General features: G+C 42.9%; 1 protein-coding gene across 2 annotated transcripts in view; it reads left to right on the top strand.

The window, feature by feature from the left end:
- Positions 1-12,303, top strand: part of SUFU (SUFU negative regulator of hedgehog signaling) — a 77,378-nt gene extending 65,075 nt beyond the window's left edge. For both annotated transcript variants that reach the window (XM_060274707.2, XM_035132658.3), the window contains exons 11-12: positions 2,391-2,459; positions 5,710-12,303. In XM_060274707.2, coding sequence (XP_060130690.2) covers positions 2,391-2,459; positions 5,710-5,799 — 159 coding nt within the window. In that variant the 3' untranslated portion in view covers positions 5,800-12,303. The remainder of the gene's footprint in view (positions 1-2,390; positions 2,460-5,709) is intronic.
- The last annotated feature ends 12,275 nt before the right edge of the window (positions 12,304-24,578 follow it).

Below are 24,578 nucleotides of genomic sequence, written 5' to 3'. Positions count from 1 at the left end.
TGCTGACATCACCACTGACATCGGCAGGTAGGCGTGGTTTGGGAGAAATTGCCTCATGGGCCACATTGGTTCCCCACCCCTGCTCTATGAGATTGACTACTGTATTAGAATGAGAATGTTTCCAGGATACACCTGGGGTTGGGTAACAACTGGTGCAGACAAACGCTTTTTGCAGAGAGCATCTATTGTTGGCCAGCCAAGTTTTTCCTGTTAACATTAGTTCGTAAAATGTAATTTTAAGGAATTTGTTATTGTTTCTTAGCATCAGCAACCAGACCTATAGAGTTACCTTTGCTTCCTCAAAACCTCCAGTTTCCTTTAGCTTTGCTGTAGAGACTCCCTCCAACAGATGAGAGAGAGGTTTTGCTAGGCATGCCACTTGTACTTCTGCTGCTTCTTTTTTTTACATGTTTAGAAAATGTTTCAGTTTTCCTATTTTGTCATTGCATAGTATGCCAAGCCTTCATTGTAAGCAAGAAATGTGAGTTCAGTTGGTTTTTTAAAAAAGTGCTCTTGGTCAATGACAGAGAGATTCAAATTCCTAACTGCTGATCCTGCATGATGGGGGAAATAGCCTCAAAATACAAACATGTGTTCTCCATAAATGTAAAGCATCATTTCTGTGTTTGCACAGTATTCTCATTGTTCTATCTTGCCTACTGTAATTCAGTGCTGCAAAATGTAGTGAGGGCCACAGGCTTAGATGTCTTTAAAATGAGAGTGGCACACAGGCTTAGATGATTTTAAAATGAGAGTGGCACATAGGCTTAGATGACTTTAAAATGAGAGTGGCACACTTCTAGAGGATGGGTGTATCACTGCATAATATGATAGCTAAACAGAGCCTCCCAGTCTCAGAGATTGTCTTTCTCTGAACATCCATAGCTGAGATGCAAACAGCAGGGGGGGCTGTTTTCATCCCCTGCTGTGGTCTTTCCTGAAGCATATTTCTAGTTATTGCTGTCCAGATATGTCCACTGTTTGCCCAAGCCTAGAAAATCTAGCATTGGTTGCTAAAGGCAGAGCACACTTGTAAGGTAGATGGGAGTGTTGTATGTTTTACAAACAGTCTCCATACAAAGGCAGAACCATGTCCTAGCTTGAGAAACCAGTTACAGCAGGCTAGTGAGACAGGAACTGTTTGCACAATGCCACCAGGTCTATTGAAGTGTTGTGGCATTTCAAAAGCCCCATAGTGAGTACCATCTGATAGCCTAGGGACTGTTTGCTGCTCTAGGGACTGTTTACCATGTTAGTTGTAGCTGAAAGTTTCCCTGGGAGGAAAAGATCCTCATGGATGAGAGTTTTGAATGTGTGCAGAACAACAGAGATACTTATCTCAGATTTTCCTATCATTTACTTACGGGGAATCCCCCCCCAAAAAATAGGGGGATAAATGGCTACTCTCTGCTGCCAGTCTCTTCATAGTGTCCTGTTGATAGGAGCTCTTAAATATTCTCAAAAGGTGGTGCTCAGTTCAAGTTGAACATTTTTCAAAGAAACAGGGCCTATTTGTTCAATTTCAACTTCTAAGCTTCTAAATCCCAGAAGAAATTAAATGAGGTGCCTAGAGCTATGACAGCCTGTGATGTTGATTTGCTGCAGATGTCACCTTTAATATCATGCACATCAAATGCATGTGATTTCTAGTGTAATGTGGTACCGCCACTGCAGGAACAGTGCTGAATTTAAGGAATGCTGTGAAAAAGATATTGTTGATGATAGCAAATGGTACAGTCTCCTTAAAAGCCATGCAGTAGGAACTCTTGAGGGTGAAGACATGGGTAGGAAATAAGGGTTTTTGCTGCTATGCCTAAATGCCCTTGTCTATCTGGTTTATCTGACCCTTGTAGGAGAAACATGATTTGAGCTAGGGCAGGTATATCTTTTGTCTATTAGCACTGGATTATGTCTTGGTATTTCAGGCATGGTTTAACAAAGAAGTTTTTTGAAGGTTAGATTATTTGACCCATTTGGTAGGGAATGTGTTTGCAGGCTAATAGTAGCTTGCTCCTCTTCCTCCTATCAGTTCATTGAAGCCTAAGGCTAGCTTGTGGTGTTTCAGACAAAAAACACCTCCTTTCTCCTATTGCCTGTCTTTTCAGATAATGTGATCTCTCTTCTCAATTCTTAGCTTTTCTTCTTCTCTGAATCAAAGCTTTCAGTTTTTGACACAAGGAGATAATTGATGATACAACTAGATTCCTTAATAATTGCAGCATTTTGTAGGTACTAGGGGAGGAAACAAACCAACCTCCAAGGGCTTTGTGAATTTCTGTATGAACAACAGTACAGTTTCTTCTCTGTGCACTAAGAAAGAGTCTGTTGCTTGGCAATTAGGTGAAGCTTGGAGCGTAAAAGAATAAAACTACTGTCTCTCCCTTTTGCAGATCCTGCTGACTGAAGAGTTTGTGGAAAGAATGCTAGAAGACCTAGAAGATCTGAATTCTTCAGAGGAAGTAAGTTTCTTAACTCTAATATCCAAAGGGACTCTTTCTGTATTCAGGGGGTTGATTTGCTTGGTTGATGATTTGATGGCCTGGTTTCTTGGCTATAAATCCAGGGCTCATGTTTTCTTTGCTGTTATCACCCAGTCCTTGAAAGTCCTTCATGTGGCCACCCCAATATTATGTGGTCGGAGCAATGGGGATGGTAAAGATTGAATGTTCTATTTTAGGACATGCTAGCCACTCCCCTGGCAGTTGTTGATGTCTTGGCAAAATTCCGGTGGAGTTCCTATCCCTTATAGTCTACTGAATATAGACATAGACTGTGACTGTCTGTAATGACAACTTCAGTAGTTTTTTACTGCTTACTTGACAGCCTTGCATTGTGGTAAGAGCATTTATATGACTCCTCTGTGGGACTGCTAATAGTTTTTCATGTGCATATCATAAGGTAATCCTCCCTAACATTCATTCATTGCCATGAAAAGCAAATAATCCTAATTCTCACAGTTCCTGTTGACTCCAGTCAAGGTTTATCTGCTTGTAGAACAGCCTTTCCTACTTCTACTGCCAAAACAGCCCTGTTGTTTAATTCTTATTGCTGAAGTTTTGTAGTCTCAGAATTAGAAGGCTGTGTTGTAATGAAAGTTACAGTAGTAGTTTATTTTTAAATTGACAAAGGATAAGGGGAGGGTGGCAGAAATTTACAGTCAAAGGAGATAACACAACCAACTTGGAACATGCACACCTGGCTTTCTGTAATGGAGTCTGTCTCGGGGCCTCTCCTGGCCAAAACTGAAACTTCCTTTTAAGGTGCAGGCTACTATAGAAAAGTTATTTTTAGGTGTGCTTCATATTTATTGTTTGAGGTGCTTCATAACAGTCTTCAGGGTTGGCAGTGGGGAACCCTCTCCATTCCCCAAAGTCTTAAGTCAATGAGAAGTCTGGTTCATCATATGAGGAGTTGGTGACTGCCTCTTGATCAGGGCCAGAAAGACAGCTGGCTCAGGGACTGTATAGTTCCCTAGAATCTTAAAACCATGCAGGAAGGCTTTGCAAACTTCTTACATGGATTAAAAATGGATTTGAGAGACATTTTGAGGAACTATCAACATCAAAAATGGGGGTGGTGTTTTTTTTTACAGCAACAAAAACTAGAACGAAGTTAAAAGACTGTTTTTTCTTGCATCTAATACTTAACCCAGTAAATGTGAATGAATTTGTCTTTCATTATTACACCAAGTTAACTGCCTCCCTAATTTTTATTTATCTCACGATCATTCAAGTTTTTAGTGAATAAATGATAGTTCTATATTACTTTTTAACCATTTTTTCATGTGAAGAAATTATTGGAGGAGTTTTAAAATAAGTTTACCACTGAATGATCTTCCCTCAGAGAAGCAGAACCCTAATGTGAGCTTTCTCTTGATTTTCTGTAATCATGATCTACTGGTTCTCTCTGTTGACAGTAGGTTTCTGATATGCCCAGGATACCTGTTTTGTTTAGTAACCAAGCTCTTAAGCTCTCCCATCGTGGTTAAGAGATTTCTTTAATGTTAACATATAAACACCTAAACATTCTATCTCTCTTCAAATGACATTTTCTAGTTCAATTTCTTCAGTCACACTTTGGGTTTTTGCTAGCTACCATTTTTCTCTGTACACTCATTTTAGAGTTGTACTCTGTCCTCCACTTTACCTGAAAAACATTTACATCATCATCCTTAAGTGTTAAATCATCCTGAACTTGATGATCCTCAACTCCTGTTTGCTTACCCTGAGAAGTTAAGTCTATAAGCTGCTCTGTGACTTCTTTCATGTTCAGCACCAGCGGTTTGGTTACACTGCAGTTGAAGTGGAGGACGCCTCTTTTGTACAGGCTGAGCTTCTCCCAGAAGTGACCCTAATGTCTAGCAAATAGCTGCTCTCAAATGCTTTGCTTAATAGTGTGATAGAAATTTCCTTACTCTATACCCTTCCTCATACCACTACCCCATCCAAGAACTAGGGCCCTGCAGTTCCACCAGTCTAGCTGGTCCTGTATATGGAAGAGAGAGCATTTCTGAAAATACTACCTTGGAGGGCTTTGGCTCAATGTCTCAGTGCTATTTTTCTAGAAAAAGAGGTGCCAGAACTCAGCATGAACACCTCCCTCATTCTCTTAGAATGGCAATGGTGCCCACCCGAGAGCTGCTGGAACTGAGTTCTGGCAGGAAAAGAGCCCATGCAACTTCACAATTCCTCAGCCAATGTGCACAATGGTCATTGACTCCTCCATCTAACAGTCTATCCAGCAAGTGATTCTACAGTCTTCCCACCAGGCAGACGCCACCCCCAACTTTGGGATTGCCTCTTACTAGCTCCTTCCCCAATCAATCCCTGTAAGTTATTAAGCACCCAAGAAATAGGACAGTTCTATGGAATCCCCCCCCCCCAAAAAATTCCTCAGCTAAGTCCCTCATTCTCCATAATAGCAAATGAACTGTTGCCATGGAGTAAGTCTTCTCTACGTGTCCTTGAATTCTGCCCCTCTGTTTTTCAGAGTCAGCCTCAGGGGAATGAATTTGTTCCCAAATAACCAGAAGCTCATGAGTCCCTATATTTCTGCTAGTTTTCTAGTTTTGCTGCTGTTTTTGTTATGTTCATTTGTGATGGATGTTAACCTTGAGAGGCTTATTGGGACTTTACTTCCCCACGACCTTTGCATGAATACTTTATTTGCCAGTCTCACCAGGTTCTTCCTCAACTTCCTTATTGTGGGGGTTCACTTGTGTTTGCTGTAGTGTATATCAAACCTATTTTAAAACTGTTTTATCACTGTATTTTTCAATGTCTTGAACCCTGCGTGTTGCTGTACCCTGAAGTCTTATATGCATGATATGCTGGGCTAGAAAACCTCTGAATTCACTGAGTCAGTCCTTCTTAAGCAGGTGCCCCAAAAAGGCCCTGGTGAATTAAGAGAAAGCAAAGTAAGACAGTGATGCACAAGTGAGTGGTAGAAATAGGAAAAAAAAATACTTGGCTATGTAATCTATGTAAACTGACCTGTGATCTTTGGATGAAGGGTGGTATACATTTTTAATAAATAATGATAAAATAACAATCTTCTGTCCCAAATGAACACTTTGGAAAATATTTCCTTATTTACCTGATAGCTGGAAACTTTTGCTTCTCTTGGGTCTAATGGTATTATTTTGTTTGCTTTGTGTATCATACATCATAGTAAGTTATATTAACTAATAACTTATTTGCTTTTTTTTAGTTCAAACTTCCAAAGGAGTATAGTTGGCCTGAAAAGAAACTGAAAGTCTCCATCTTGCCTGATGCTGTATTTGACAACCCACTGCATTAAAGTCAGCTGACACCCACAAGCAACAAGTTGCTGAATGCTGCCCAGTGACTCATGGGATAATTTAGTGCAGTAAAAGCTCTTCCTGCAAATAAGAGATGCTGCTGCATATCCACTGCAAACAACGGAGGAGTTACTCAACAGCAGTCCAGCCAGAACTCAATTTTTCCAGTACCTGGCTTTCTCTTCTGTCATGGAAGAACTCTGAATAAACTGCATATGAGTGAGTGCGAGAGTGAGACAAGGAGAGAAAAGTATTTAACTATTAATAGTAGTCCTAAGAATTCCTTTCCCTACTTTAACTGGCTCCAGAAGTCCCTGCAACCCCCAACTCAGGGTTTATGTGCCTCATCTGCCTTGACTTAATCACACAATTTTCAGGCATGAACACACAATCCATTAGAAGTATTTTTTGTAACTCTCAAATTATTTAATTAGCCAGGCTTCTCCTGGCCAAAATTATTCCTTCAGTGTGATTTTTTTTAATTGCTCCAGAAAGGCCATTTTGTTTATACTTTATGTACACACAATCAGACTGAGGAAACACTGATCAGTTTTGATGCCACACTAGGGACTGATTTGGCAGGGGAATCATGGTCCCACTGGCTCAACTGCTATGATGTTACAGAGGGGGCTGTACTTAAGCTGTCATTTTAGATTCTGAATTCTGAGGCCTATAAACATCCTATTTAAGTCAGGAGTTTGCCCTAGGGAAGAGATACAGCTTGGGTTATATTTAGGAAAACGTTGCTTTAAAAAGTTCTGTGAAACCCAAGCCTACGTGTTTTTATTCAGAACAAAACTTAATGGTATTCAGTGGGGCTTACTACCAGGTAAGTATTTACTGGATTGCAGGATTAAACACCTATTTTAGTGTGTCCTAGAGCAATAGACCAAAATGATAATTGATTCTCTTCAAAGATAAGCATAACTTCCCTGTTTCATGGTCACCTGTAAAAGGGACAAGTTCGTGGAAAATTGGGTTTATAGGTATTTCTCATTGGGCTGAACTTAGTACAGGCAGATCTTCTGGGTTAACAATTCTGATACTGTATCCTTCTTGAAGTTTCCTGTAGATTTGTACCAAATTTTCCTGACTCATACTGCAGAGAAATAGAAAAGGGTACATGAGTTAAAGAGATGCCTGAAAACCTAGTGTCTTGTTTCTAAATTGGCTTTAAAAACAAAGTTTTCCTAAGAACATTTATTTCTGCTGAAATCGTGTTTTCACTTTCCATTCACATATTTTGGGAAGACATATCTGTTAATTTTAATGCATATAGAGTCAGGCCATTTCAGAATGTTTTGAAAATTCAGCTTGATGTACTGCTGCATACACAGGCATTAATTTTCAGAGTTATGGTCTGATTTTGAGACAGCTACACTGTATTTCTAACACCATTTTGTGCAGACTTTGACTTTTTTATAGGCAGTTGAACTAACTTCCTAGGAGAGGAACGTGGTAGTAGTTCCATAGCTCACCACCGAAAATGTAATCTGGCACTGCTAAAGCAGAAATCTACAATCTGAAACTATCTTCTGAAAGTTTCTGTTACAATGTTTGTAGAAGGAAACATGTTGGTTCTCTTCCCTTCCCAAGAGAATGAAAGTCCACTTCAACTAGGCAACTGTTCAAAATACCATATTCTCTTGTTGTGTAAACTTAGTTTCTTCAGAAATTTTGTCACGGGCATAAGTGACCTTCAGAAATTGCTCAGAATTGATGTATACTAATGTACACCAGAATCGGTGTACACCCATTTACACCCATGATGGCTAGGGAGCTGGACCTCGAGCAAGTTTAGATAGATATGTGCTGGTGACATAAAGTAGCTCACAATAAACTATTTAATATTGCCCATAGGCTCCCTGTCAGAATCCTAGAAGCCTCACCTTTCACATTAAGTAAAGGACTTAGAATAGCATGGTACTCTAGTGTGGTCTGATGTTTAGGGACTACAAAGCAAAAAAGCTTTGGGAGTCACTCACTTAGTTTGTAGTATTTTGGAAGCTGTTGTGCTGTCCTGAGCACAATTCAAACATGTGCTAATGTAAGCAAAATTGACTAACCGCTATTGCCAAATTGACTAAGCATAAAACCCTGCAAGGTTGAAACAGGCCAAGCCATAGGAGGTTGGAGTGAAATCTTGTAAGGGGTCCCTGCTTATGAGGAAAATCTTCTGGCATTCAAATGGTGTGCTATCACTCAAATGTTACTGTCAGATACCTAGCATATTTTCCCCACAAAAGCCATCCTTATTAGGCCTAGCTTTCACAAACAGCAGCTGGGATGATGAAGCTGTTTCTTGACTGCTGTGCTTAGGACTGCAATGGAGTCTCATATGACAGAATGCTCCTCTGTGCAAGAGAAAAAAATCCTTGCACATAGAAAACTGGCATGTCAGGGAGGAGAGTAGAAACCTGCTGCCTGACGTTAATTTCCTATGTACATAGAAATGTTACTGGATGAAGAAGAATTCAATTATGTGAGGCTTTAGAAGTCATTTCTAGAGTCTAAACTGTCTGGCTTTTCTACAGTTTATCTTGGAAGCCTTGTGTTCCATAGTAGTTTAATTAATGGAGTAAGGCTTTACACAGCTATACTGTCTCATTTGTTATTCTCTATAGTTTACCCTCTATGGATGCGGTAAAGAGCTGAGGAGTTTCCTATCTGAGGAATGAAAGAATCCATGGAGGGAAAGTCAGAAATCCTATGAAATGTTAATCTGCTAGTGGGGGGGGAAAAACCCTTGTGGGTTTTTCAGGAAGGATCTGTGAGCTGGAGACTAGACTACAGTCTTCTGTGGCTTTTGATAGTTTGCTGCAAAGTCCACACTGATGTTACATTTTTCCATAACCTTTTAAACGTTTTGTTCTGCATGAGCATTCCTTTGGAGAGAAAGAACTGGTCCAAAGTGTATTTAAAATTACTGTCTCGTAGAGTTTGCAGAGTATTCAGATTTCATATCTGCCTGAAAGTACCCACAAATTACTACCTTGGCAAATCAAAGGTAAAGTGTCTTGGTGTTTAATCAGTAACAGTTTATGGCAGTAACTGCTAGAAACTATTCTTGTTGGCTTCCCAGAGGAGTTAATGGAATGGAGCTTGGTCTCTCTGTTTACTGTGTATTGCTAACTTTTCACTGTGGTCACTTGTGCTGACCATTCCTCCCACTTGTGCTGACCATTCCTCGGTTGCTGCGACAATTATTAACTTTCAGTGCAGCTGTTGCACCAGCCATGTGCCAGGACAGTGCTAACCTAGCCATCAGACCAAATGGCAACAAAAGAGCCATTCCAGAGGCTTTACTGTCTAAATATGAAGCAGTCAGTAAGTAAGTGAGCAAAATATAAATGGGCTGTAGAATTTCACATGAGAACACTGTAAGCTATAAGAATATACCGGTAGTTTTAGCAAAACAAAAAAATTCCATCCCCACTTCTGTGGGTTTCTGCTCCCCCATGGCACTGACATTGGTAGCAAGGGAAGTTATAAAAACAGAACCCACTCCCCTCTTCAAAGCACACTCATCGGCTGTGTTTGCATGTAAGGTTAAACCATAGTTAATATTTAACAGTGGTTTAATGTGAATGAGCAGCATGCTGGTGCACACTGCTCACACTGCTTTGCTCCTCCCTTGCTCCTGGCTGTATCATACTGGGAGCAACAAACTACAAGACTTGACTTGTCATGTTGTCCAAACCCATGCTCCTGGTTTGTTTGGGGGAACCAAGCCATGTGTTTAAGTTTAGATGACACACCACCTGTGGATTGTTGCTCCCAGCTCATTCCGGCACACTGCTCATTTGCATTAAACCATATTACACATGTCAATTTGAAGCTGAAGGGGCTGCTCAATGTGCTAACTGGCTGGACATTTGTGACACCATGAAACAACCTCTGCCTGTAATAATTTTCAGCTTCAGAATAAATGATGGCTCTTTAATCATAAATAAGTCAGGCAGCGTATGATTGTTTAAATGCAAGGTCATACCAGCAGAACTTTAAAGATAACAAGAAAGACAGGCAGCTAGGCATAGAAGGGTGAGGGTGGCCTAGAAACCAATGCTCACTGCAAAGAGAGAGTGTGTCTAAAGAATGAGGGTTACTGAGCTTACCCCATAGGGACAAAAGAAGCTTGCTCCTGTACATCTGTATGCACCATTGGACACAATAGCTCAAGATTTTGTTTTTCTGGTGTGTAAATCTGAACTTTACCACTAAGCCAGATGGTTGGTTGGACAGAGATGCTCTACATGCACACTGCAAGCTTCTTCAGCATGTTTTGCACTGCACCATGATCATCCACTTAGCTTTGCAGATCTGGAAGTGTCAGGCATTCCTATGCAGATGAAAGCATGGGTTTCACATCTGCATGCATGCTTGCTGGTGGAGTTCATTGCTGCTGTAGGGATTGCTCCATCTCCTCACACTTGTGTTTTTCTAGCAGCAGGGAGAAAATCATGAATTGTTTTAAAGAAAAGCCCTTTACACATAAAAGCAAGGGAAGTAAGGGTCAGAAAGCAAATGTATTTGCAGAAGTGTTTTTAATGGCTTGAGGCAAAAATGTGTTAATGTTTAATGTTTCTCTCCACCACTACCATCATTGTAATTTATAGGAACAGAAAGAATACCTTCATATTCTGGCATTCCTATGTTACTGTAGCTTTTCCTACCTTTAGTTGTTCCGTCTCTTTTGAATCCTCCTTTGCTGAGCATCCAAAATGTCAAACAGAAAATGAGCCTGTAGCTGATGAGGGTTTCAAAAGGATCCCTAGGCTGACCTGCCTCTCAGGCAATTAACCCATGGGCATTATGCACTTTTCAGCTTCTTCATTTCATACACAATTATTTTTCCCTCAGATTGCTTACAGACCATAAAGTCGTAATAAGTGGTGCATTAGCTTTACAGTATCGTTCCAAGGCTGTCATAAAGGTATGCCTTTTCTACTTTCTGCCAACCAGCTAATAAGGAGGTTGGAGAAGTATTCTGAAAAACCCTTTCCATCTACCTACTTTTATGATTCACTGTTGAAATGTGGAAGCCTGATAGCAGAATAACATAATGAATGCCAGCGTGTGAAGTAAATGTTTAAAGGGCTCAACCAAATACGCTTTAATTTCCGAAAACAGATTTGTTTAAAAGCTCAGACCGGAATCTGCTTACCAGCTGATGGTTCTGTTTTGCAAACACTTCTCTTACTACTCTCCTCGCCCTCTTGCACACATTTCCCTTTGCTTGTTTCCTAGTTTGGGTTGAAATCAACATGGCTGCTGTTTTCTTTCCTGGGTCCTGATGGCAAAGGTCTGCATTCATCACTGCTCCTCTACATAATGGAGAAAGAGGGGGAGAATGGTTTGAGCCTTGTTGACAATAGTGTATGTTAGTGTAGGCCCTTCAATAAGAGAGGATAGCCACTGCCAGCCCTGGTTAATATTCTGGGGAAACACAGGAGTGTGCAATTGTCTTCAAAGGCTCTGTTGGCTCATGTTTAAGCCGAGTATCCCTTTCGCTAGTTTCCCTTTCAACACTGAACAGAATCTCAATTCTGTATAAAGACTTCACCTACCTTAGGGAAAGCGAAACCCATTAAAGTGATAAAACCAGTGAGTTAATTCAAAAGATTCTGTGCTCTGATTGCTGATGAATTACACAGTCTGGGGCCTGGCTTTTCTGGAGCTGCAGTTCACAATTTACCAGGATCAAACTGCCATTGTGGAAGAAAGCTCCTAAAAGCCACAGGCTTTGTGGCCCAGCCCCCATTCTTAGGACCATTTTGTGTGCTGGATCCTGGGTGGGAGGGCTCAGGAGCATAGCATTGGTGTTCAGTTCTAGAGGATCAGATTGTCTCTGCTGCTAAACACAGCAAATAAGACTTAAAGGAATAAATTAAGATAATGTTACACTCCAGGTTTGCCTTCCTTTCTTGAGACTGTTTTAGATCGGTAGGAACCAGAGTTCACTGTTAAAGCAGGGTGGATTTTTTTAAAACATGATAGTGCTCTTGTTGTTACTGTAGTTTTACAATTTGGATGGCTGTAGTGCTAGAAAACAAAATGAGTGGTTTTGCTTTTGGAGGACCTAATCCTTAGACCTGCTCAACTTTTAATTCTGACTGCTGAGGCTACATTTACCAGCTTCAGCTAAGATGAACCTTTTTGTAGTTCATCCATGTGGCGTGTGTGTGTGTGTGCGTGCGTGTGCGTGTTTCTCAACAAAAATCTTAAGGACATTGCAGAAGCTGTCTGAAAATGGCTTGCCATTCCTGCAGTGAAATTCTCAGTACTTTGTAGTATGCCTTTTTTTCTACCAAAAAAAAACAATGGGAACCTAAACTACCAGAGGTTTTAAAAATATTTTATATTAGTTTCTAATGTATATTCTTACATTATCACAGTGCCGGTGTGTGTTCACCTGCGGAAAACTACTTTTTTGTAATATTTTTGTGATCACAAAGCTTTGTTTCCCTCCTGTGTATTCAAAGTGCATTAAACCTGTTTGCATAGTTGTGTCTTGTGTGCATTTATTGAGTGATTGCAGAACTGATAAATGAGACTTTATACTCTAACTCTTGTTTAACTTTCTCATTCCAGTGCTTTACAAGCTTCAGCCAGGTTAGGGGGCCCTTTGTGTGCACACAAACGTAAGAGCCTGGGCCCCAGCATTTGCTTATCAACAGTCCTCTGATGTGGTCTGTTTCCTTTTGCACAATATGATCTGCCTCAGGAGAAGGCTTGTATTAATAATTTCCATGGCACTTACTTTGAAGTGGTAGGTGCTTTTACCATTTTTTTTATCAGTTTTACCCTCACAGCCACAGTTGCACATTAAGTTGCTGCTACTAACGTTTTTGTGTGTACTATATTTGGATAGGGTGGATCTACAAAAACCGCTGTGGTCGAGAATGGATAGAGTTCTATACTCTGATCAATGACTACAGGGTTCAAGTCACACTCCTACAAATCACATTCCCATGGGTAGCAGTGGCCACTTGTACTGTTATCACACCGTCACTGAATTGCAGATGGAGCATGATAGTGACTTGCCTTAACGGCAATCATTTGTGCATTAAATTGGATCCTAAAATAATGGCTTGCAGACAAGCGTTCGAAGTTTTAATGTCCATAATAGGGCTGCTGGGGTCTTTGCCTCTGCAAGAAAGGACAAAGAGAATGAAGGTGATTAATATATCATTCATAGTTCCAAGCTTCCTTGCAATGTATCTGTGAAAAACACCTGGGCTTTATTAAAGTAATAACAGGCAAGTCTTGGCCTTCACACAAAATAAAGCTTATTTGTATACACAAACATCTTGTTCATCAAACATTGCAGTTTAAATGATGACACCTTCCTCAGGGGTTAGAAATACTCACTGAGGCTTGCTCCCACCACATTTGTTGCCCCACCTAGCATGCAAGATGATGTAACACACACTGAGAAGTCCATATTCCTGTATAACTCCCACAGTCAATTGTGGAGGTATCATGTGAAGCAAGCTACGGCACACCAGACACATCCATGCCCAAACTGCACGATCCCCCAGTCTGTTGTACTTCGCCTGCATACTGTGGCTCCTCACTGGATCTTGTTTCTCACTTTAGTGCATCATTGCTCTTGAATGGCAGAGGCCTATAGCATTGGAAGTTATTGCTGCTAGGGAAGATTGTGTCTCATGTACCCAGTGGTCACTTTGAGAACCAATAGACGCATATTCCGTCTGCATTTCAGTGTTGCTAAATTCATGTGTTTTCCCCCCAAAAATGTAAATAAAACCTTTCTGTCATCCAAATTTCTAGCTACAGTACCTGTCTGAATTCTGATTCAGTGAATCTCAGCCCTGATGGGATTCCCTGTGCTTTTACAGCCACATTAGAAACCACACAAAAATGGTGCTTATGTGTTATAATGAGCTAAAGGAAATTGACAAGACGGATTGTCTCCCCTGTGCTTGACTCCTCTGTGCTTCATTTGTGCCTGAAACTGAATTGGAGACTCCCAAAGTCAACGAGTGGTACATCCACAATTTTAATCAAAGATCCTTAGCAGCCTAGCGTTGCCTGTGGGTTTGGGTCAAAGGAGGACATAGAATCAATTTCACATAGATAGGGCTGTGAGGGAGTGTCTTGTTTTTGTATTTTGCATTGCTATAGTACCTGGTGTGGGATCAGCATCCTAATTTCTCAGATTTTAATTTTTTTTTCTAGTGTTGGATGTGGAGGAGAGCTTTAGTGAAGGCTGAACAAGGACTTGCAGTATTCAGCAAATGAAAGGTGAGGGAAGAGGCCTATACAGTTACTTGTTCATCCTCTACAGCTGCTCTACAGCCTTGGAGAGTGGAGAGCAGGCATCCCCAAACTTCGGCCCTCCAGATGTTTTGGACTACAGTTCCCATCTTCCCGACCACTGGTCCTGTTAGCTAGGGATAATGGGAGTTGTAGGCCAAAACATCTGGAGGGCTGCATTTTGGGGATGCCTGGTAGAGAGTGTAGGTCAGGCCTAGGCAACCTTCGGCCCCCCAGATGTTTTGGCCTACAACTCCCATGATCCCTAGCTAACAGGACCAATGGTCAGGGATGATGGGTATTGTAGTCCAAAACATCTGGAGGGCCGAAGTTTGCCTATGCCTGGTGTAGGTTAAAAGCATGAACTTTGGGGGAGGGGAGCCATTTCGGTCTGTGTCATCAGGGATCAGGGAGAACACATTTAAAGTTTCACTGAGATGGTATTTCACTCTCAGTAGGATATATACCGTAATTATCTCAGCTCAGTTGGAGTCACAGAGGTTGGAACATATTTCCACATGTGGTGGCAGTGTGCAAGGCTTCAATCATTCTGGTCAAATATTTTTAGGTGAGCCCTTCATTTATATTACCAGTCTTTCAAAATGATTTGGCAGAAGTAACGGATAAGGAGCTAACAATTTTCCTCTTGAAGATTGCCATTTATAACCTGGACATGAAAAAGAGAAGAGGGGTCTGCAGTTGAGCAATGATACACACAAGTGTAGGGTTTTGTATTACTATGAGAACAAATGCAAAAGTCTAAAGGCTTCAGAAGGGAATTAAGACAAGGAATATCTTATGAACTAAGGTATGAATATATTGCATATATACTGTATATTCCTGCGTATAAGACTACTTTTTAACCCAGGAAAATATTCTCAAAAGTCAGGGGTCGTCTTATACGCCGGGTCATATTTCTTATACGACGATTATATCCCAAACTCTATATTTTAACTGGAAAATTTGGGGGTCGCCTTATACTCCCAGTCGTCTTATACGCCGGAATATACAGTAATTATAGGTGATCTGAGAACCACCTGATAATTGGAAATTGGTGGCAGGATTTGTTTATTTGACAGGGAAGCAGTTTTGATTCCTCTGTTGGACTTACTCCCCTGTTTATATGGATTTTGTTATTGTTTGATATTCCCTGGGGAAAATATTAGTGTTCTTAAACAAAGGTGTGTGTGTGTGTGTGTGTGCGGGAACTTTATTGGAAGACCAACAGTTCAAATCTCATCTCAGTCAGGAAGTCTGTGGGTACCCATAGGCCAAAGGGCCTAGGGCGTCCAAATGATTGATGCTGGACTACAGGCACCATCATCCCTGAGCATTGATGGAGCTGATGGAAGTTGGTAGTCAGAGATTTATAAAACTGTAGAGTTGGAAGGGACCCTGAGGGTCATTTGCTCCAACCCCCTGCAAAGCAGGAATCTCAGTTAAAGCATGCATTACAGATTTATGCTTTAACATCTGTAGGGTCACCAGTTCCTCACCCATGCTTTAGGCAAAGCCCTGATTCAGGCTTGTTACTGGACCCTTACAGCCCACTCCTGTCTCCTTCACACCATTCAATGCCCAGTTCCTTACTAAAAATTACAAATGTTTCCATTATATGAAACTGGAAAGTGGTGCATAACACACAAGGTAGCTGCAGAGTTGGTTCACTCTTAACTCATATTCTGGGATTTATTTCAGTGCAGAATTTGGAATTTCTTTTTGTTTTGAATGCATATACTGTAGGGCATTCTCATATGATAGGAAAAGTTAGGCCTTGCCGACACACAAGATAGTAGGTGCATACAGATTAAGAGTATATATACACGGGTGTGGCAGGTACAGAATACCAGCAAGAATGGGGCATTGTACTCAGCCATTTAGAAAGAGTTCTGTGCTCACCACCCTCAGGCAATGCGCATCTGGCCTATGGCACAAAGTTAATATTTCAACTGCTTTGAGGTTGGGCTGAATGCTAAATATCCATTGAGGCTGGAGGAGGCATACGCCTGCAGCATAGAGGCAGCTATGGGCTTGCTCTTGCAGACCAGCCAACATTTACCTCTTTAGGCAGCAGTCAACTAATAATGGGGCTGACACCATTTCCCTACCACTTCCAAATCTTTTCTACTATCCCAGAGTGAATTCTAGCTTTTGATTGTTTCTTCTAAATGGCTGCAGAACGTTTTTATTGCCACTGATTTTCTTACCGTCGTAAAGTTCAGACATGCTTTGCAAGAGCTGAGCTGCTCAGTCTGCAATTTTTTTGCTCTGAAGCAACTGAAACAAGGAAAAAATAAGGTAATGCACTCCCAGGCATTGATCCTAGCAGCAATGAGAGAAGCAAACCACAAAGGATCTAAAGGGGGGGGGGAGCACAAGGAGCTGCTACTTGTATAGTAGTTGTGTGATCCTACTAGTCCATCTGGTCCAATAGTGGCAGGCTGTTGCAGTCTTCTGCAAAACATGTATCTGGAAGTGCCCTTAGGCATCCGGTCAGCCTTAACATTGGGCAATATGAAACAGCTTGGTTTTTGAACTTTGAAGATGCATCAAGGATGCTGTGCGGGGAGTGAATGCTAAGATTTAAATAACTGATCTCCCAACTCCGTTGGCATTAGTGTCTGCATGAGCTAAGGAAAAAGCAGGAAGGGGCTTGTGCTGCAGATTAAGTTGCCCAGAAATATGTGTAACCAGTAGTTATTCTATATTAAATGTATATACCATCCTTCATCAGAGGATCACAGGGCGGTTTACAGTATAAAAACACAAAAATGTGTAACATAATACCCCCTGCACACACACAGTTTTAAAGGCCATAGATTGTTTAATCCATCAAAGGTCTGCTTGAAGAGGAAAGTTTTCGCCTAGTACCTAAAGATATGTAATGAAGGCACCAGGTGAGCTCCCTGGGGAGAGCATTCCACAAGCAGGGAGCCACTGCAGAAAAGGCCAGTTCTCGTGTTGCCACCCTCCAGACCTCTTGTGGAGGGGACACACAAATAAGGGCCTCAGATGATGGTCAAAGGGTCCAGTCTTGTGATCATATGGAGAGTGGCAGTCCTTGAGGTATTGCGGCCTTGAACCGTTTAAGGCTTTATAGATCAAACCCGCACATTATAATAATAGTATACTACTAACTCATTTTTTTATACCTTGCCCATCTAACTGGACTGGGTAGCCCCAGCCACTATGGGCAGCATCCAACAAAGATACAAAAAAAAAGTATGCCTCCTTAAGAGCCAAACTTTCTTGTAGAGGTGGAGATTTTCCAACTAAAAAGTAAAACACTGTTTCCCTCCCTTTTCCCCCTGTCTTATTCTGTATCTTGCAAATGGAGGAAACTGAACCTGGTTAATTGAGCCAGACCTCTCTCCTTGCGCAGTGAAAAGGCAAGACCAGACTAATGTTCTGTCAGTCACAGCCTGGAGGATACTGGGTACATACAGCTCCTGAACTGCCTGCATGCCTTACTATCTGCTCCAATGGCCTGTCCCCAGTCTTCATATCCTGTTCTCCTTCCTTATCAGGGCGAGCTGGGGCATGGGGCACTGCAGGGTGGCTGAGGGGGAGGCAGTGAACGGACACAAGCCCCACACTGCCTTTTCGGGCAACATGGTGCCTGCAGGTGCCCAAGCCACCGCGTCGCTCCCAGGAAAGATGTGTGGCTCAGGCGAGCTGCAGGCACTGCGGTAAGTGCCACCCCCACAGTAAGTGGCCACCCAGTGTGAGCCCCCCACCCCCTAGCTATGCTAGTGTCCCTTATTCCCATTTGTGTTTTTTTTAAAAAAACAAAAAGTATTTGAAATCTAGATCTTGGAAGCAAACATGCTCTGCAAAATTAATGCTGCATTGCACAGTTTTGTTTTGGGTTGTTTTTTGCATACTTTGGCACACAGAAATCTCATTGTGCTCTGATTATGGTAACTACCTGTGAATGGACCCTAGTTTTCTGGTGCCTTGCAAGCTAATCCCTGATATTCTGTTTCTAAAATAGTTTTTTAAAGGTGTGTTTCTAGCCTTCGTGTTTACTGCTATGTTTGGCTATGTGCAACAAGCCATGCCTGATAAAGGTGCTGCATGATGCAGCTTTTAAAGGGCAGGCAGTGCAGGATCTTAGGCATTCCTGTCATCTCCACAACACCATTTTACTGGGAGGAGCCTTCCCTGAATATCATCATCCTGCTGGTATCTTGGGACCCAGGATCATCAGCTGTTCATCTGCATTTGCTAGATTCTCATTCACTTGGTTCCCTGCTCTCTCCCTAGCCAGACTGCCTGTGCCGCGTGGCTGTTTTCTCAACTCTGCCTACACAAGTTGTGTTTGTGAGGGCTTAGCCAGATTACTAAGTAACACTTCCTGGAACTTGCTATAAGCATTCACTTGGCCCCCACACAGTCTTTGGTTTCCTGCTTTGGCTAGTCTGAAACCTATTAGGAGCTTTAACGTGTAGATTCTTCTGTTTAAATAAAAACACAGCAGTTTCTCTCTTTTCTCACCTCCCACCTACCCTCTCCAGGTCAGAGTCACAACCCTGCTTATGAAAGAGAGATTAAATATTTTTCTTTTGAGTTATAAAGGTCCGATAAACAGACTGGCTGTGGGGAAAATAATTATTCACAGGTAAGTCATTTTCACAGCCCCAGGCTGGCTGAAAACATGTTAGGATCGTTGGGCCTCTTTGGTTAGCGTGTTGGGACTAGGACCTGTCACACCAGGGTTCAAATCCTGACTCAGCCATAAAGTTCACTGAGTGACCTTGGGTTCCTTGGAGGAAAGGGTATGTATATATATATATATATATATATATATATATATATATATATATGCCACGATAAACACCCTGAAAGCCCTGCACATGTCAGTTTGCAGGCTATTGCCGCATCACTGTTGAATGCAGTATTTAGTGACTCTCTGAAAAATTGCATGTGCTGTAACTTGATAAAAGTGCATGGCAGTCTAGCAGCATCAGCCCGATACATTTTGGCCCCTGAGGCAAACCACAAAATGTCAGGGAAGAACAGGTGAGTGAAGATCTGCATCAGTAAGGGGGGGGGGAATACAGATTTACATTGGAATCTGCTGCCCTTGTGGATCCTGCCACCCAAAGTGATTCCCTACCGTTCTTCCCTCATGGGTGGGCCAGCCTTGCTGCCTAGATACAACTGAGTGTCCTTGGTTCTGTGTCAGGAAATACACCTTCTTCCTACAACTACCATGAGCTCATCTACACCGTACAGTCAAGGCACATGGCTGCTCCCAAAGGATTTTTTGGAACTGTAGTTTGTTGAGGGTGCTCATGAGGGGGAAACTACTGTTCCTGGGATTCTTTGGGAGAAGCCATGTGCTTTGAAAGAATGATGCGGATCTGAAGAGGCCCAGAATATCTTCTAGCTCTTTGAGATGGACAGAGCCACTCACATCTATGAGAGGAGGAGACATAAAGTACATAGGTAGATAAGAAACTAATGAATAACAGGCCAGGCCAGGCATCCCCAAACTGCAGCCCTCCAGATGTTTTGGCCTACAACTCCCATGATCCCTAGCTAACAGGACCAGTGGTTGGGGATGATGGGAATTGTAGTCCAAAACATCTGGAGGGCCGAAGTTTGGGGGTGCCTGGGCCAGGCTATTTGACCATCTAGGCCAGGCATCCCCAACCTTCGGCCCTCCAGATGTTTTGGACTACAATTCCCACCATCCCTGACCACTGGTCCTGTTAGCTAGGGATCATGGGTGTTGTAGGCCAAAACATCTGGAGAGCCGTAGGTTGGGGATGCCTGATCTAGGCAAACCCAAGATTGCTTTCCAGGGTCTTGGGCACTTGTTACCTGATTCTTATAACGGGAAATGCCCTGGACTGAAGCTTAGCCTTCTTCAAGCAGAACACCTGCTCTCTACTTACTGACCTATGGTTCCTCCCCAGTCTTTCTCTGATCATGAAGCTGACTTCATTGCTACTTTTTCTCCTAACTTAGCCTTCTTTCCCCCCTCCCTCATTTTGCTTTCCCTTGGATTTTATACTGAGAATTTTTCTTAGCCCCTTTTTATCTTCAATGAGCTTAGCAAGCATTCCCTAATTAACATAGAGGTTAAACCTAAACTCAAGTTAATTTGGGTTACTGAAAAGCAGCTTGGAATTTTGAAGGTGCAGGCATGTGAAAAAGAAGGGAGAAAGATGGCCAAGAAACCTGGGCCTTCCCCTGCAGTATCACCTGGAGCAGTTTGCACTGCAGACAACTCCCTGCAGGGTGCCTGTCGGATGTCTTGCAAGAGATCATAAAGGCAGGTGGGGGATGAGACAGGCTGGCAGGTCAGTAGCAGACAGGCTGTGAGCAGGTTGACCGCAAGCCAGAAACCTGGAGGTATGGAACATGAGCTGCCTTGCATTGAGTCAGACCTGTCTAGCTCTGTATTGCCTACACCAGGCATCCCCAAACTGCGGCCCACCAGATGTTTTGGCCTACACCTCCCATGGTCCCTAGCTAAGAGGACCAGTGGTCGGGGATGATGGGAATTGTAGTCCAAAACATCTGGAGGGCTGAAGTTTGGGGGTTCCTGCTGTATAAGTACTTATCTCCTTGGCTCGGGGGTCACATACCCTCTTATGAAAATAGGGACGTCTTAAGGAAAACCGGGGCATTCCAGGATCAAATCAGAAAGTGGGATGGCTTCTGTAAATTGGGCCCCCTGGAACATAGGGACACTTGGAGGGTCTGTAGACGATAGAGCAGGCTTCCTCAACCTCAGCCCTCCAGATGTTTTTGGCCTACAACTCCCATGATCCCTAGCTAACAGAACCAGTGGTTGGGGATGATGGGAATTGTAGTCCAAAACATCTGGAGGGCCGAAGTTTGGGGGTGCCTGGCCTACGCGGACTGGCAGCAGCCTCCAGGATTTCCGGCATTGGTCTCTCCCAGCCCTACCTGGAGATACTGGGGATGGAACCTGGAACCTTTTGCATTTAAACCAGATTCTTTGACACCTAGCTATGGCCCTTAGCCACCTCACTCAAGCCCTTCCCCCTGCCCCCTTTACACAGTGCCCAGACTGATGGAAGACAGGAGGTCTGTGGGCCTTTATATACCTTAATAGCACCTGATCAGGTCTCCACAAGCACCTGGCTTTCTATATCAAGAGGATCACAGGCTTCTTAAGGAACGGCCTATATAATTCTGCCCTCCCCAAACTAGCAGGCTTGTTGGGGTGTGGAGTTGGTGTGCTCCTGGTTTATTCTATTGTATTTAGCAAGATTTATATACCACTTACTTGAAAAATAAATCAACGGTTTGCATAATCAATGGATCCACATGGCTTTGTATTCAATTCAAGCCCTGTGACCACCTCTGGACACTTTATACGCCCATTAATGATGAGGCGAACAGCAAGAAATGGTTTGGTGGGATGTTGTGTGAGCTCCATAGGCTATAACCCTTTTCCGTCTATAAGATGCCCCCATGTATAAGACCCCCCCCCCTGTTTTGCGGGGCTCAAGTTTTAAGAAAATGAGGGGAGATGCCCAAAGCTGTTGAGCTTCTTCCCCTATGCAGCTGCAGGCAGGAAACACTCCCTAGATCATTTCCTGCTCGCTGCAGCATCCGGGGAAGTTGCGCTCCTGCCAACTGGCTGGCTGGCGAGTGTGCCGCTCCCCCCCCCCCGTATTGGACGACCCCAGTTTTTTGACACAATTTTTTAGTCAAAGAACCTCGTCTAATACGCAGAAAAATATGGTAAGTCTGTGGGGAAACAGACTTAAATCCAGGGAGGTTCTTTGTGGCCTTCCATTAGGACAGTGTAATATCAATGAATGAACTACAAAGCCTCAAATCAGCTCATCAGACTGCATTTGGCCATGGAAAGAGCATCTGGTTCGAGCAATGCTATTCTGTGCTTTGAAGCTCGGTGGGTGGCCTTGAGCAAGGTGTGTGTGCTCTCAGCCTAACCTACCTTTCAGGCTTGCTGGGAGGATAAATTAGGCAAGAGCTGCAGAACATTGCACACTCTGAAAAGTGCTAGAGAACAAAGTCACATTAGTCGAATTTCCTTCTGGGTTTGAAGGTTGAACATGGCAATACTTTGCATGCTGTATGTCCTTGGGTGCCCCTCTGCTTTTTAAAAAGGTATTGGGTAGTGGAGCTGGAAAGGACTTAAAAGTCTTTAGCAGAGGAGGCCAGACTTCAGACTTTTAGTACCTATTTTGTGTTTGACTTGAACCTCAAGATCTGCCACCTGGGGCCAGGTGTAAAAGACATACACTTAAGATGAAAGAATAGGGTACTTTGAAGTTGCTGCTGAGCACAGGGATTTGTTTTGAGTACCAGCTGAACTCACAGTCCTCCCGCAGCAAAATCCATTCCTGGTTAACCCAAGTGTTCTTAATTTGATTTGAAAGAAGGAGCCATTTAGTTGTTGCCATTGCCAAACAATTGGGAGTCAGAATTCTTGTTGATCTACTGCAGATCACATGGAGAGTTACCAGTAGATCCTGATCTATCTTCTGCCCCGCCCAGGCCTATAGCCATGCCCACTTTAATGCCTTTCCCCTAACATATTGGGAAAACAACAAAAGGTCATTCTGCAAGCTGTGCATTTTCTTCTGTGTAGCCATCAATGTGTCATATTAGTAAGATAACTGACATAGTCACCCACCCACCCATTATGGGCTCTAACAATCAATGGCTGGAAAAGGATCTGTAGGGCTGAGTATGAGTTGAAATGTTTCAATTAGCTGAATAGAGGAAGGCCGTATCTCAGTGGTAGAGCACCTGCCATGCATGCAGCAGGTCTCAGGTTCAATCCCTAGCAGTGTTGTGGTGGTGGTGGTGGTTAATTGAATTTATATCTCCAGATACGGCTGGGAGAGACTCCCGCCTGAAAGCCTGGAGTAATACTCCCTGTCTGTGCAAACAATGCTGAGCTAGATGGAGAAAAATCTAACTTGCTGTAAGGCATCTTACTATTAGTCAACTTTCTGAGTTCCAGGAAAACTTGGGTGCAGCTCAGTTTAGGAAGAATGGAGGATCAATTCTAGAGCTCCTTGCAGCCATCCCAGTGTCCTGGGGGGAATTTGTGAAGCAACTGGCTTCATTGCTCTGCTGAGAGGCAGTATTGGGTAATGGGGGATCACCCCTTTTTTTCTGAGACAGCATTAATGTGTTGCTAATGATCTGGGATTTTTAATGGGTGGCCTAGATGAAAGAACTAATCCTACAGTGCTTGACCCTTCCCAGAGGGCAACCCCATACCACCAAAGGAAATAGATGGGGATAGCTGCTTACTCCTTCCCTCTCTGCTTAGAAAGGGTCACAACCTCCCAATGCCCATTTGTGATCTCCCCCCAAAGGTCACGACCCTCGGAATAAATGTGTTGGCCAAAGGAACGAACACTCCGGATGTTGGCAGGGAGGAGAGGAGATTTTATTCTTTCCCATCTTAATTAGTCTGCTTTGATTGACTAAAATTCTGGGCACCCGAAAGGGCCTTAGTTTTGTAAGAGCCCTCAAGAAAAAATACCTTCTCATCAGGGACATACAGTTCTGCAGCCCAAGCTCTGAGCCCTTTAGTCAAAGCAAGGACTGAGCCATTGTCTAAGATCCATGGAGCATAAGGGAATATATGACTCAACGTCATTCTCCAACCACTGGGAAAGCTCTGTGGTGATTGGGAATGGAGGGTCTTTGGGGGGGGGGAAGAAATACTGGATGTGACCCCAGGCAGAGGTCGGCTGTGTGTCTGAAAGATTTAGCCCTGGTTGACAGTGTCTAATTGTTTTTCATTAATTGTGACACAGAGTGAATGGCAGGGCCTTATGGTCACGTTGGGGTGCTGCATGAGACTCTGAAGCCCTTTCCTGCCAATCTCTGCTATGACAAATGTATCTTGTTCTACCTGATGCTCAGTAAGGTGCCCCAAATCGGATATTTTCCCTTGGGCAAAAGACAGGCAGTGCAAGGGACTGCAGGTTTTCAAGCTTTACCATACAGGCAGATCGAACATGGTCACTGGCTGCTATTGTTCAGTTAGAAGGAGGTGCAATGCATTTTTAATTGGGTGATTGCATTATTGCTAATTTTCTTTTTATGGATATATATAAAGTATGTCCTGCCCCTCATCACTAGCGATAATGGGACGAGTCACAGCAGTATTCAATTTCAGAAACTAATAAAAGTAAAAATACATTTCAATGTGCCCAAGTCAAAAGTCCTGGCAGTAGGAACCAAATGAGTCTGGGAGCGGAGAGTGCTCCACAACAGGAGTGCTATTGCCAAGAAGGCCCTTTGGTGAGTTGTAGATCTCTGGATCTCAGCTGAGGAGGACCCCACCAGAAGGGCCTTCCCAACCAGCCTCACGGCCCAGGGAAGAGTATATGGGAAGAGGCGTTCCTTCAGATTTCCAACCACTCCAAATTGGGATTCCTCACCTGCTGTATCCGACCAAAAGCCTCACCTTATCTAGCATCTCATCCAGCATTGGCCAACTAGGTGCCTATGAGATACCTGC

This window comes from Zootoca vivipara, chromosome 5 (genome assembly GCF_965207765.1).
Source record: "Zootoca vivipara chromosome 5, rZooViv2.hap1.1, whole genome shotgun sequence".
NCBI lineage: Eukaryota > Metazoa > Chordata > Lepidosauria > Squamata > Lacertidae > Zootoca > Zootoca vivipara.
Note: the sequence above shows the minus strand (reverse complement) of the source record. Positions and strands in the feature narration are given on the sequence as shown.